The sequence below is a fragment of the Oncorhynchus clarkii genome, chromosome 4 (assembly GCF_045791955.1).
Source record: "Oncorhynchus clarkii lewisi isolate Uvic-CL-2024 chromosome 4, UVic_Ocla_1.0, whole genome shotgun sequence".
In the NCBI taxonomy this organism is placed as follows: Eukaryota; Metazoa; Chordata; class Actinopteri; order Salmoniformes; family Salmonidae; genus Oncorhynchus; species Oncorhynchus clarkii.
In genome coordinates this window covers 52943349-52958522 of record NC_092150.1, presented here as the reverse complement: position 1 = coordinate 52958522, position 15174 = coordinate 52943349, and the positions used below count along the sequence as shown (strand labels likewise).

The window sequence follows — 15174 nt, the reverse complement described above, 5'->3', positions numbered from 1 at the left end:
AAGCGTATACCCTCTGGATCTGTACGGGAGCCTAAAGCAGCTGTCAAAGCGGCAGGCACCCTCCTGCATACTGAACATTCTATGGCGTGAAGAACGACCTAAGGGGTTCAAAGACACTGGCTGCTAGAATTGTTGAAGTACTCTATGTACTGAATACATTTTTCCAAAGCAGCTCAGTGTAGGCAGAGACCTAATTTAGAGTTTGAGCTATGAATGAAAAAGCAATGAACTGCTCTCTACATTTCCATTCACACTATTGTGATGTTTGCCAAAAAAGTGCAAGTAATTTCATGACGGTTGCGGAGATGGGGTGCTAAATTTGCAGAGGGACAGGGGTTAATTAATACAAAGCTTCTGTAGCTGGTGTTTCACTTTCCGCATGGAATCATTCTGATTGCCGGTGATGGGAGTTTATTGTAATTGACAAGATGGGGCTTGCGTGAATTACAGAAATAACACATCATTTAGGCTGAGGATATGAAAGGTCAGTCTTTGTCTTCAAAGGGTTTAGCTAGAATCATGTTGGCACTTCAATCGACATAGGACGCCTGATGGTTGTGTGGAGACACTAGCGTGCAAGTAATTTTCGTTGTCACTTTCCTTACACTAACAAGGCCCACATGTCGGCCTTTCACTGTGGCTCTCTTGGTATGCATATGCAGAGCATCAAATCGAGATTATAATCTGAGAGCTCATTTCATAATGCTGGTTTACGTAATAGTTCAGGCAATCCAGTGTTTGGGTGATTGGTGGGTGGTCACTTGGCCCACCGCTATCTGCTCTGTCAAGGGGACACTGCCTACCCACATTTTTATTGGTTAAGTAAATCCTCACCACCTCACCTTGAATTCTGCGAGTGACCAATCACATCAGAGATGAAGAAAAAAAAACTAACAGGGACCTGAAGGCAAAGGGTGTGCTCAGTTTAAGTTGTCAAAATCATCAGTGCTAATGGTCCACAGTTTTTAGCATGCACGTTTGTTACATTTTGTGGTAGCCATTACTCCACACTTCATGTGTGTATCGTGACCCTTTTGTGAGCTCCATTGCTGAGCCGTGAACCCGTCATTCTGCGTGTAGGCTATGAAGGATCTGTCACAGGAGGGAACGAATGTCTCGTCTGTTTAAATGAACACAGTCGAGAGGCAGGTTGCCCCCTCTGTTTAGAGAAAAAGGCTTGGGAGTGATAATCACTCTACACAGGATCGGTCTGCATGTCCTCATATGGCGAGGAGTGCTGCAGATTGGCTCCTCGCAGGCCCTGCTTGGGTCCGTGCCAGCCCTCCCGCAGAGCCTTGTAAACCAGGGAGGAGGGGTGGAGAGATGGGGTACAGTGCTCAGTTTGTGGCTGTGTTGTGAGGTCTGTTGGCCATACTGGCTCATGACTTAGTCTGCTGGTTTGTCTGTTTTGACCAGATCACTGTGGAGACAGGTTTATTTTCCAAATAAGCATGCTCTATTAGACTTGGCTGCCGTTTCCCAAATAGTTTGATGGAGTTAAGGCATATTTATACAGAATAAAGTGTCAGCACTTGGAAGCTAGGGATGGGCACGGTTAATCGACTATCCGAACGGGCCTATTTTAACAATGGAAAGACTGTCTAAATTAAATAATTATCTCTATGACATTTGAAATTCAAAACTTTTATGACAGACATACCGTAGCCTACACAGGTTTCACGCGCTTGTTGTTATTGTCGGGCATTCAAAGTGACACTAGGCTACAGTCGGGCTCCATGTGTAGCTATCAATGTCAGATCTCTAATCAATGCAAAATGGAATTAAAATGACAGAATTCAATTGGCTAAATGAGGAGTAGGCTACAACAAGCAACCATCAGGTAGGTGGTTTTTTAAATTTGAATGAAGTTGTAGACAAGGACAGAAAGTGCAGCATAATATGGCTGGCTATCTTTGTTAGCTTCGATTTGAAGCAGTCAAGAGAAGCACTACCAGATGGGGTGATGGATAATATATGGGATCTATAAGTTTGTTTCACTTGCACCAGTCTGCATGGCTCTCTCCCTCCTGTGTGTAACTGACCGGCCCCAGCCCATCCCCCGCTCTGATGTAAGCAGAGCTCCCAAGTCACGCAGGCTGCACATCAAGCTAGTTCCCAACTTTTAAACATATATTTTGACTATCTGGGTTTCCGAAAACATTTCATGATTATTCAAATAGTGATATTATTTTAAACGCCCATCCCTATTGAAAGCCTAAGTAACATTTAATGCGGTTGCTAACATTGCCACAAACCCTCTTTTGATCCCATTTTGTATGTAACACATCAGCATAACAGACAAAGATAAGTTGTCACCTTCTATTCATTGGATAATGTTGACAAATGGTCTAATGTAAAACATCATGGTCTTTTGAAATTTGTGTGTAACAACGTGTGGATATTCACACAGGTTCGTCCTATGGTTGAGGAACACAGACCGACTGCTCGTGCTTCATGCATGGCTCATGTGAGCGAACTGGTATACTAAAACAGATTCACCTAACATATGATACAACAGGGACATTATATGAGGGTGTAATGTGAGGTGAACTGCTATACTAAAACAGATTCACCTAACATATGATACAACAGGGACATTATATGAGGGTGTAATGTGAGTGAACTGCTATACTAAAACAGATTCACCTAACATATGATACAACAGGGACATTATATGATGGTGTAATGTGAGTGAACTGCTATACTAAAACAGATTCACCTAACATATGATACAACAGGGACATTATATGATGGGTGTGTGCCTAAAGTACATTTTTTCCCATTTTGTTATTGCAGTGAAGCCGTTCACCACCACCGTGAAGGAGATGCGTCTGCACAGGGAAGACTTCGAGATGCTCAAGGTGATCGGCAGGGGAGCATTTGGCGAGGTACGACTGCCTGAAACAACCAGTCATGCTTCAATTCAGTATAAAGCTTTATTGGCATGAAATACATGGGTTATCCTGTCACTATCGGGAGTGGAAAAGCTTTGAGAGCCAGAGAGGAGGTATGCCAACGCTATATTTTTTGTAGATCCATATAACTTGCAGATCATATTCAGTGATGATATTTTCCGTGTTATCCACCTCATTTTTTTTGGCGCTATGGGCACAAACAAACAATGGAAGTGATGGATTCGACTTCGGCTTTACTTCCCTGCTGCAGTGTGCCGGTGGCAAACTTCCTGAGTGAAGTGTTAGGGGTTAGATTAGGACCTAATGAATTTATTAAAATTGACAGACTTTCTTATATGAACTAACTCAGTAAACTCGTAGAAATTCTTGCATGTTGTGTTTATTTTAGTTTATTTGACATGTATTTTCCCCTGACACTACCACCGCGCCCCTAATTGGATTAAACTAATGGACAATGACACTTGGGCTTCTACTCCCAGCTAATACACACTTTATACATTTTACATTAGTTAGCTTATTTTTAGTCCCACTCTGAACACCATCCAGGTTTGATTACTATTTGACATACATTTTCCAGCTGTGCGGTGATGTTTCACAAAAGCTCTGAACCTTTCTATTCTCATAGTTTCTACTGATTGTAAATGAAAGCTACACATTTTTGCTAAGAGTGTTTATTATATTATTGATCTATTGACTATGATGTTTCAAATCACCCAGCAGTGCTATTTGCAGAGTTGGCTTAAGATAAATATTGCAAATCTTCATCCATTCCTGAACCTGCTACCAAAAGCAAGCTACATATGGACAGTACCAAAACAAATGACCTAATGATTCTCTCTCTTCGTAGCAAAATCTGCAGAGCTGGGATGGTTGTGTGTCCCCCATATATATTACATTCTAATGGTTTCAAGAATTTTGTATTATAATTTAAATTGAAAAACTCTAAAGTTTCGTATCCGGCGTCGTTTTGTATATCAGTTAGTAAACCATGTGCTATGGAATCGGTATATCAAGAATCTCTTCCCAACTTTTTTGCAATCTATATGGCCAAGCTTTTTTGTTATTAAATTTAATTGGGGTACTTTTTTATTTATCACAATTGCCTTTAACCAATTTTGGTCTTTAATGCAGGGCCGACAGACAAGTTCCTTACTTTTTCACTCTTCTACTTGCCTCTTCCTTTTGCTGCAATTAGTTGGTTGTAATTTTTGGTAGAGCAGACATTTCCATATATTTTTGTTTGTGAAATACTTCCGTATTGTGAAATACTTGCGTATTCCAACAATGCAGAGAGACAAACAATACATACATAATGACTAACGATAACTTGGCTATATACACAGGGTACCAGTGTATATAGATAATAAACAGTAGCAGCAGCGGATGTGATGGGTCAAACGAGTTGGAGCAATGCAGTTAGTTTGGGTAGCTATTTGATTAACTATTTAGCAGTCTTCTGGCTAAGGGATGGGAGAAGCTCTTCAGGGGCCTGTTGGTTCCAGACTTGGTGCATCGGTACCGCTTGCCGTGCGGTAGCAGAGAACAGCAGAGAACTGTGGTAGCTGGATTCTGACCTTGTTTAGGGCATTTTTTATTTGATATAGAGGTCCTGGATGGCAGGGAGCTCGGTGTTAGTGATGCACTTGGCCTTATACACTACCTGCCGTAGTGCCTTGCGGTCGGATGCCAAGCAGTTTCCATACCAAGCGGTGATGCAGCCAATCAATGGCCAGCCCATTAGCTGCTCCGGCCCACAGATGGAAACCCCTGTCTGTGTCCCAAATGGCACCCTATTGTTAAGTTCATGTTTTAAGTAGCCCAATACTTCTGTAATTACAGCGCTGTCCCTCTGTTGTTAGTGTGCTTGCTCAGAAATCACTGTTGGACCGGGCCTGAGTGTAATGGCCGTTATGTACTGTGCTGATACTGTGAAGTAAACATTATTAAAGTGGAACCTGATCATCGTGTCATTTGGCGTTTAACATTGGTAGCAGAGGATGCCTAATAACAATGTGCCACCTTGCTTCGACGAGAAGAGGTCGTGTGAAAGTTTGGAATTGAACTTGGAATCTGGACGCGAGTTACCAATCTAGACAAGAAAAAACGAGCACTTGCGATTTATATTATAGTTCAAGGGTAGCCTGAGATACAGCACTGCGCCAATAACGGATGGAATCCAAGTGAGTTACGTGAAATACTATACTGATCAGCAGAGAAATGGCGCGAACAAGTCACGTTCTTAAGACAGCCAGACAAGGGCTCCATTGCCTGGAACCAATCCACTGGAACGTTTGAAGGAGATCAAAAATGTGCAATTTGTCAAAGCACTTACCATTTGGTTTGAAGCCTGTCCTCAAAAAAACAAACAACTTAAACTAACAGAGGAAAATGTAAGCACTGAGCGAGCAGTATAACATTACACTGTTGTAAAACAAATGTTTCAGATACCAAGATTTTTTATAGTTGAATCCTTAGGATATGCTGTGATTGATACTGCATGAACACGCACAGTGTGTGATTAAAAAAAACAAATGACCTGATGGCTATGTCAGTGAATTAAATCGGAAGGATGTTCAAAATATGATTTGACCTTAACCAGTCCGGTTTCAAGGCAGCTCAGTCAAATGAGACCCTTCTCTGCTCTAGAAAAAACGGACTCTCTCTCCACTGTTCTCAACCTCCTTCTCGATCTATCTGCAGCCATTGACACCAGTGAACAATCAGATCCTCCTCTCCACCCTCTCAGGGTTGAGTGTCTCAGGCTCTGCACTCTCCTGGATTGCATCCAACCTGACAGGCTGTTCCTACCATGCAGCGTGAAGAGTATCTGTGTCTGTACCATATGCTCGCTCTACTGTTGTCCCCCAGGGCTCGGTTCTGGGCCCCCTCATTTATCTTTACATCAATTTCTCTGCTCTGTCATATCCTCACATGGTCACTCATCATTGCAATGCAGATGACACTCAACTACTTTTCTGCTTCCCCCCCCACCTTCCTTATTCTCCCCTGTCATCCCGCTATTCCGAATACTCCACTGGTTTCCAGCCGAAGCATGCATCATCTTCAAGACCCTGGTGCTTGCCTAGGGAGCAGCAAGGAGAACTGTCCCTCCTTACCTTCAAGCTATGCTTAAACCCTACACCCCAACTCGAGCACTCCGTTCCACCACCTCTGGTCTCTTGGCTCGCCCACCCGTATGGGAGGGCAGTTTGTGTGCAGCAAAGCTGCCCTACCTCTTTGAAGGGTATCTTAAATAACTCTCATGGCACCCTGACACAAAAATTGGTTATTCTAAGTGTCACATTGAAACAGAGGTGGTTCCTGCAGATATCTCCTTACTATTAAGCAAGACTTCCTTCAAGAAGGCAGGAGCTGTACTAAACATGGAAAATGACAAGGCAGGGATGTTTAAACACCCAGTGACCCGTGAACTTACTACCTCAGGACATTTTTTAGACAGACGACGTAGAGTCCATGAAAATCTGATTCGGACAGTCACAGAGCACATGGAGGTTCTGACAGTCACAGAGCACATGGAGGTTCTGACAGTCACAGAGCACATGGAGGTTCTGACAGTCACAGAGCACATGGAGGTTCTGACAGTCACAGAGCACATGGAGGTTCTGACAGTCACAGAGCACATGGAGGTTCTGACAGACATAGAGCACATGGAGGTTCTGACAGTCACAGAGCAGATGACCACAGAGGGAAAATACGGCTGAAAGTATTGTTGAAACTTCACAAACAGTTTGGACATGCTACAGTTGACAGACTTCAGAAATTAATCAGCGGTACTGGGAGTAATGATGAGAGTATTTCTATTCAACGACAGATAGTGAGCATGTCAATGAAACAGGCCAGAAGTACAAAAAAAAACTTAAGCCCAGACCAGCTTTTTTTCAGTGCTGGAGGCCTTGTGAACACAAAGAAACCCAGTGACGTCATCAAGCACTTCATTCATTACTGGATAAGTGTGCGTGGCCCTGCCCCAGAAATTGACAATGGAGAAGAGTTCAATAATAATGAAATGGCAGACTAATTAAACATGGAAATAAAAACTGCTGCATCCAGTCCATGGAGTACTGGACTTGTGGAGAGACATAATCAAAGACTCAGAGATTATGCTGAAAGTGATGCAAGACAATGAATGTGACTGGGAAACAGCCCTAGATTGGGAGCTGATGGCAAAGAACTCCATGCACAATGTGCCTGGCTACAGCCCATACCAGCTAGTGTTCAGGCAGAACCCTAATCTTCCCACTGTACTAGTTGACGAGCCACCAGCACCAGAAGCTTTACTCAAGCTGACACTTTCCGTTACTGAGTGTCTTTAGGAGCACAAGATCCGATGCTTCTTTTTATAGTCAGTCACAGAATCCGCTGGGGGACTGCACCTTTCAGCACTACATGCAGCGGGAACGGCATTCACTGAAGAGGTGTTCAGAGAGAATTTGCAGGGCTCTGTAAACAATTCTGTCCCACAGATGAGAAGTACGAGACTGGAGACAGTGTACCACAAATGAGTTGACTGTCGAGTGGAAAGGACCCGGAGTCGTTATTGGCCAATATGGTATGGCGATATTTGTGAGGCACAGAGGCACCATTGTCTGGGTGCACCACTGAAGATTGCAGAAGGTAAATAAATGATCAACAAGTTGGAGGGGCTGTTGCTGAGAATCTGCATATCGAAAAGGTCACCGACACAAACCTACCAGATGTCTCATTCACTGATATGGACACTGAAACTGACACAGGAAATGGAGCAGAGACCTTCAACCATGACACAGGTAATACTTTTGAGGAAAACATTGAACAGCAGCCACATGTTAAAGCATGGTTGTTCCAATCTGAAAACTACACAAACTGTTAAATGCATGGACAGAGAAAGTGGTATTCCACACACAGCAACATTCGAGCAGAAAAACATTTGACCAGAACTAGTACAACTTTCAGTACTCTGAACCAGCTGCCCAAGTGTGGTCAGTGGACCTGTCACTTGTAGATATTCTCAGAATTGAAACAATCTAGAATGACTGAATGACATTGAGGATGATGTCGTCGAAACAAATGACGTGTCATTTGACCTGCTTTAACAAGATGAGCTCAGTAATTGGAGGAAAAAAACTGAGGGTGTCAAAGACATTGGCCAAAAAAATATCTCAACACAGTGGATGTGTTCCCTTGAATAATTCTTTACTGGAATAGTGCCAAAAGCATGGCTAGAGATTTTGAGGAGCTGGCAACTAAAGAACTCCCAAAAGACTCACCGACATGAGTCTGTGTCACTGACAGTGGTCTGGTAGAAAAAAAATGAATACTTAAACAACTTCTTGATGCACCCATCCCGTTAGCGGGATCATTTGTCAACATCCGCTGAATTGCAGAGCTCCAAATTCAAATAAAATTACTAAAAATATAACATTTTCATTAAATCGCAAGGGCAATATAGCAAAACACAGCTTAGCTTGTTGTTAATCCACCCGGTGTGTCAGATTGTCGGCAAAAGCATACCAAGCGTTTATGTAAGGACATCTCTCTCAGTAGACAAAATATTACAAACAGCTAGCAGCCAAGTAGATTGGTCAGCAAAGCAATAAATTAAATTGCTTACCTTTGATCTTTGGCTGTTTGCGCTCACGAGATTCCCAGTTACACAATAAATGTTCCTTTTGTTCCATAAATATTATTTTTATATCCAAAATACCTCCATTTGGTTGGTGCGTTATGTTCAGAAATCCACAGGCTCGAGCGGTCACGACATCGCAGACAAATTCCAAATAGTATCCGTAAAGTTCATAGAAACATGTCAAATGTTTTTTTTTTATAATCCTCAGGTGTTTTTTACAATATATAATCGATAATATTTAAACCGGGACTGTAGCTTCTTCAATAGGGGAGAGAGAGTAATGTCTGCTCCAAGCTGTTGCGCATGCAAAACTCTGCTTGGCATCCAGCCATCCACTGACGCGATGTGATCTTTCTCGCTAATTTTTCAAAATAAAATCCTGAAACTATGTCTAAAGACTGTTCACACCATGGGGAAGCCATAGGAAAAGGAATCTGGTTGATATCCCTTTAAATGGAGTGAAGGCAGGCAATGGAACAGAGAGCTTTCAGGAAAAACAACACTTCTGGGTTGGATTTTCCTCAATGTCAGTCCTGTTATACTCAGACAATATTTTGACAGTTTTGGAAGCTTTAGAGTATTTTCTATCCTAATCTGCCAATTATATGCATATTCTAGCTTCTGGGCCTGGGAAATAGGCAGTTTAATTTGGGTACGTTTTTCATCCAAACATCAAACTACGGCCCCCTACACTCAACAGGTTAATTCTATGGACATAAGCTGCATTTCTGCAGGAAACATTGCTGTCAAGGGACATTCACATCCGACCTCCACCTAAAGTTAAGGTTGAAGGAACTGTGGGAACTAAAAAAGTGTGTGTATGGCCGGGAAGATGCATCACTCTACTGGTACAACAAAGTCAAGGCAGCAATGCTGAGTAAAGGAGGAAAAATGTCAAGTGGATCCTGCCGTCTTCTACTAGCTTGATCAAGACTGCAATGGCTGGAGTTCTCTCCTTTCATGTTGATGACATCATCTGTGGTGGCTCACAGACCACAACAGTGATTCCACACCGCAAAGCCATTTACCTGGACAGCCGTGAGGGGCGTGGCACTCCTTTTTTATGTTTCAGTTGCCGGAATAATACTGACGCAACAAGAGAGGTACATCATGAATCTTCAACCCATCCATTTGGATTCTCCAAGAGCCGTACAAAGAGACTCCTTCCTCCTTCTGCAATTGAAGCTGATCAGCTGAGGTCAAAGATGGGTCTAATGACAGAAAATAATTCATTTTGAGAATAGCAGCATCAAAGAACTTATTCTGGCTCTGAGAATCCAGCGGATTCTGTGGTCAGCTACAAAGGAACAGCTGGCTGACTGTCTGACAAAGAAAGTGTAATCCTGAAGGCACTCAGTAATGGAAAGTGGCAGCATGTGTAAAAATGTCACCTGACATTGCCACATGACCCATTGAAATGAGGGACTTGAATAATGCTTAGCCATTTAATTATTTGTTTTGTCTTTCAAGAAAAGTGTGAGAATAAGTTAACTGTCCTTAAACTTTTGTAATTACGCTGCTCTCTCTCTGTTATTAGTGTGGCTGTGCAGAGGTTACTGTTGGACCGGGCCTGAGCGTAATGGCCGCTATGTACCGTGCTGTGAAGTAAACGTTGTTAAACTGGAACCTAGTCGTTGTGTCCTTTGGAGTTAACACTATTCCCTATATTGTAAGTGCAATACTTTTGACCAGAGGCCTATGGGCCCTGGTTGAAGGTAGTGCACTGCATAGGGAGGGAATAAGGTGCCATTTTGGATACAGCCCATCACTCATAGAATGTGAGGGAGTTCAACTGTGTGTGTTTCCAATATGTGTGTGTGTGTGTGTGTGTGTGTGTGTGTGTGTGTGTGAGAGAGAGCGAAAAGGAGACAAAGATGGGGAAGAGAGTGTTTCCAGTGTGTGTGTGTGTGTGAGCCTGTATCATTTTGTATTTGTGTTCATGTCTTGTCTCAGCTAGAAGTCCTCAGACTTGGACGACTACTTGGTACTATTTAAAATGCGCACACACACACTCACCGAACACACGCTAGGCACAAGGAGGTCCGGACAACAGCCCTGCTTCCAGGAAACCCTCAGGAAAGGAATACTGTACCCAAGGGGAAACGCTGACCAAAATAGTGTTTCCCTTAACAGATAATGTCCCGTACACACGCACACACTGATAACGTGCCATTTCATATAAACTGGGCAGGACCACTTAAGTTCAGTCCAGTGCTTTGGCTGCTAGATAGGATGTGGTTTGTTTGCTATAAGGGGTGGTAACACTGATAAAGTTCAAACTTGATGATACTTTTTGGGAATCCAATACTCAATACTCATGTCACTTTTTGCTAGTTAACACAATTCAACCATTTGCTATTGTCGATTTGAAAATATAAGACCTAATTGTAAGCGCTAATTTAATAGCTTGGTCACCTACACACTTGTTACTTTGCACTTTCTCACAGTGAGTGTTTCTGTGTGAACAAGGCTGCAAGTCTCTACGTCTTGTTAGCTGTTGTTGTCATCAACTCTGCCCTACCTCGCGCCCTCTGCAGTTTCCTGTGGGCTTGTAAGTTACATGATGCCTTTCCAGATAAACAGGAAATGCAGGCCAAACACTTATGATGGATAGTGCCTCTGTCTCTCTTACCACATTCAACAAAGTCCTTTTCAGGGAGAAATGGAGGTCAGAGAACCATCCCTCTCCGACTAATGCCAAAAAGCTCACTCCATCCTGACTGTTCCTTCCTCCCTTTGAAACTCACCCTGCATGACTTTTAAAACAAGGGAGAGCAAGAACGAGGGTGATTAAAGTTAGAGAGAAAGGGAACCAAGAGACGGGAGAAAATGCCAGATAATCACAGAGAGAGCGATGTATGAGTAGAGGGAAAGGGAACCAAGAGAACAGAGCAAAAGCAAGATAATCACAGAGCGAGGGATGAGAAGAGTGAAAGGGAACGGGAGAAAAACCCAGATAATCACAAAGAGAGCAGAAAGAATAGCGAAAGGGAATCAAGACACAGGAGCAAAAACCAGATAATCACAGAGAGAGCGAGGGATGAGATGAGGGAAAGAAATGCAGGACACGGGAGCAAAAGACAGATCCTCACAGAGGATGGGCTGAGAAGAGGGAGAGGGAGCCAAGAGACGGGCGCAAAAGCAAGATAAACACAGAGAAAGCGAGGGGGGATAAGGGAACCAAGAGACGGGAGCAAACGTCAGATATTCAGAGAGCGAGAGGAAATAAGGGAACCAAGAGACTGGAGCAAAAGACAGATCCTCACAGAGAGTGAGGGATGAGAAGAGGGAGCCAAGAGACGGGAGCAAAAGCCAGAATCACAGAGGGCGAGGGGAAAGAAGAGTGAAGGGGAAAATAATACCGAGACCGAGGGGAAAGGAGAACGCAGATGGATGCCAAAGTGGATTTGGTCCAACACAGACTAGACCGGCTACTCTGCGTGCGCAAGCGTTTTTAATTTATTTATTTTTTATTTTTTAACATGTATTTCAATCAGTTCACCTACACTGCTGGCACCTGTCAACCAGTGTTTGTGTTGCCATTTTGTTACGTCACAGCGTATTCTAAAATGGATTCAATAACAAAAAAATCCTCATCAATCTAACCACAATACCTCATAATGTCAAATCGAAAACAGGTTTTTAGAAATGTTAGCATATTATTAAAATTAAAAAACATACTTGAGCTCATGTGCATCCTTTTTTCATTGATCATCCTTGATGTTTCTTCAACTTGATTTGAGTCCACCTGTGGTAAATTCAATTGATTGGACATGATTTGGAAAGGCACACACCTGTCTATATAAGGTTTCACAGTTGACTGCATGTCAGAGCAAGTCAAGCCAGAGAGAGTGACTGCTAGAGAGAGAGAGAGAGTGACTGCTAGAGAGAGAGTGCCCGCGAGAGAGTGCCCGTGCAATGATTTATAGCAATGATATTCGACTGATAAGCTGTATAAAACTCTGCAGCTGCCATAAAAAAAATTAGAAGAATATAAGGTGACCCTGAAAGCCAGAAGGTGATGGGTAAATTAGACGTGCAGCCGGTCTTTACAGGCAATGCTGCAGCAAATGCAGCCTACATGTCACACGACAGTTACCATGTTCATATAAATCATTTATTCTAATTTACTGGTTTCTCGCAGTTATTTATCCTGGGAAAAGTGACTCGTTTTGAGGGGTAAATCTCGCTAACCGAGTTCCCGCCATTCAACCCTAGTAGCGTATGATTCAAAAAGTTAGCTACGCTAATATATATAAAAGTATGTGGACACCCCTTCAAATGATTAGAGACAGCTATTTCAGCCACACCCATTGCTGATAGGTGTATAAAATCGAGCACACAGCCATTTAATCTCCATAGACAAACATTGGCAGGTGAATGGCCTTCCTGAAGAGCTCAGTGACTTTTTCAACGTGGAACCGTCAGAGGATACCACCTTTCCAACAAGTCAGTCCGTCAAATTTCTGCCCTGCTAGAGCTGCCCCTGTCAACTGTAAGTGCTGTTATTGTGAACTGGAAATGTCTCGGAGCAACAACGGCTCAGTCACAAAGTGGTAGTCCACACATGCTCACAGAACGGGACCGCCGAGTGCTGAAGCGCGTAGCGTGTAAAAAATAATCTGTCCTCAGTTTCAACACTCACTACCGAGTTCCAAACTGCCTCTGGAAGCAATATCAGCACAATAACTGTTCTTTGGGAGCTTCATGCAATGTGTTTCCATGGCCAAGCAACGGCAAACAAGCCTATATTGACCATGCGCAATGCCAAGCGTTGACTGGAGTGGTGAAGCATGATTCATCACTCATCTGGCAGTCCGACGGATGAACCTGGGTTTGGCGGATGCCAGGAGAACACTACCTGCCCCAATGCATAGTGCCAAGTGTAAAATTTGGTGGAGGAGGAATAATGATCTGGGGCTGTTTTTCATGGTTCGGGTTCGACCCATTACATCCAGTGAAGGGAAATCTTAACACTACAGCATACAATGATATTCTCAATAAATGTGCTTCCAACTTCATGGCAACAGTTTGGGGGAAGGCCCTTTCCTGTTTCAGCATGACATGTGGAGTCTATTGCAGCAAAGGGGGGACCAACTCCATATTAATGCCCATGATTTTGGAATGAGCTGTTCGATGAGTAGGTGTCCACATAATTTTGGACTTGTTGTGTATTTCATCTAACATATCCAGGAAATGGTACTAAACTAACATATGGAATTATTTTGAGATCGTCATACCATGGCATTTAGCTATTTGATTTGAAATTGTGTAACCCCTTTAGGTATATTTAAAAAATATATATAATATTTCATGAAATATTGAATTTGGCCTTTACTAAACCAAGCAAAAAAAGAAACGTCCTCTTACTGTAAACTGCGTTTATTTTCAGCAAACTTAACATCTGTAAACATTTGTATGAACATAACAAGATTTTACAACTAAGCCAAACTGAACAAGTTTCACAGACATGTGATTAACAGAAATGGAATAATGTGTCCCTGAACAAAGGGGGGGTCAAAATCAAAAGTCAGTATCTGGTGTGGAGATCAGCCGCATTAAGTACTGCAGTGCGTCTCCTCCTCATGGACTGCACCAGATTTGCCAGTTCTTGCTGTGAGATGTTCCCCCACTCTTCCACCAAGGCACCTGCAAGTTCCCAGACATTACTGGGGAGGGCGGTAGCCCTAGCCCTCACCCTCCGATCCAACAGGTCCCAGACGTGCTCAATGGGACTGAGATTCAGGTTTTCCGCTGGCCATGGCAGAACACTGACATTCCTGTCTTGCAGGAAATCACGCACAGAACGAGCAGTATGGCTGGTGGCATTGTCATGCTGGAGGGTCATGTCAGGATGAGCCTGCAGGAAGGGTCCCACATGAGGGAGGAGGATGTCTTCCCTGTAACACACAGTGTTGAGATTGCCTGCAATGACAAGCTCAGTCCGATGATGCTGTGACACACCGCCCCAGACCATGATGGACCCTCCACCTCCAAATCGATCCCGCTCCAGAGTACAGCCCACAGTGTAACGCTCATTCCTACGACGATAAACGCGAATCCGACCATCACCCCTGGTGAGACAAAACCGCGTCTCGTCAGTGAAGAGCACTTTTTGCCAGTCCTTTCTGGTCCAGCGACGGTGGGTTTGTGCCCATTGTCGACGTTGTTGCCTAAGGGTGTGTTGTCGTGTGTTGTCTGAGGACCTGCCTTACAACAGGCCTTACAAGCCCTCAGTCCAGCCTCTCTCAGCCTATTGAGGACAGTCTGAGTACTGATGGAGGGATTGTGTGTTCCTGGTGTAACTCAAATCAAATCAAATCAAATTTTATTTGTCACATACACATGGTTAGCAGATGTTAATGCGAGTGTAGCGAAATGCTTGTGCTTCTAGTTCCGACAATGCAGTAATAACCAACAAGTAATCTAACTAACAATTCCAAAACTACTACCTTATAGACACAAGTGTAAGGGGATAAAGAATATGTACATAAGGATATGAATGAGTGATGGTACAGAGCAGCATAGGCAAGATACAGTAGATGATATCGAGTACAGTATATACATATGAGATGAGTATGTAAACAAAGTGGGATAGTTAAAGTGGCTAGTGATACATGTATTACATAAGGA

At 43.2% G+C, this 15174-nt stretch overlaps 1 protein-coding gene across 4 annotated transcripts in view; it reads left to right on the top strand.

The window, feature by feature from the left end:
• LOC139406952 (serine/threonine-protein kinase MRCK beta-like) overlaps nt 1-15174 on the top strand; it is a 164385-nt gene that overhangs the window by 7726 nt on the left and 141485 nt on the right. For all 4 annotated transcript variants that reach the window (XM_071150147.1, XM_071150146.1, XM_071150148.1 and 1 more), the window contains exon 2: nt 2797-2888. In XM_071150147.1, the coding sequence (XP_071006248.1) occupies nt 2797-2888 (92 nt within the window). The remainder of the gene's footprint in view (nt 1-2796; nt 2889-15174) is intronic.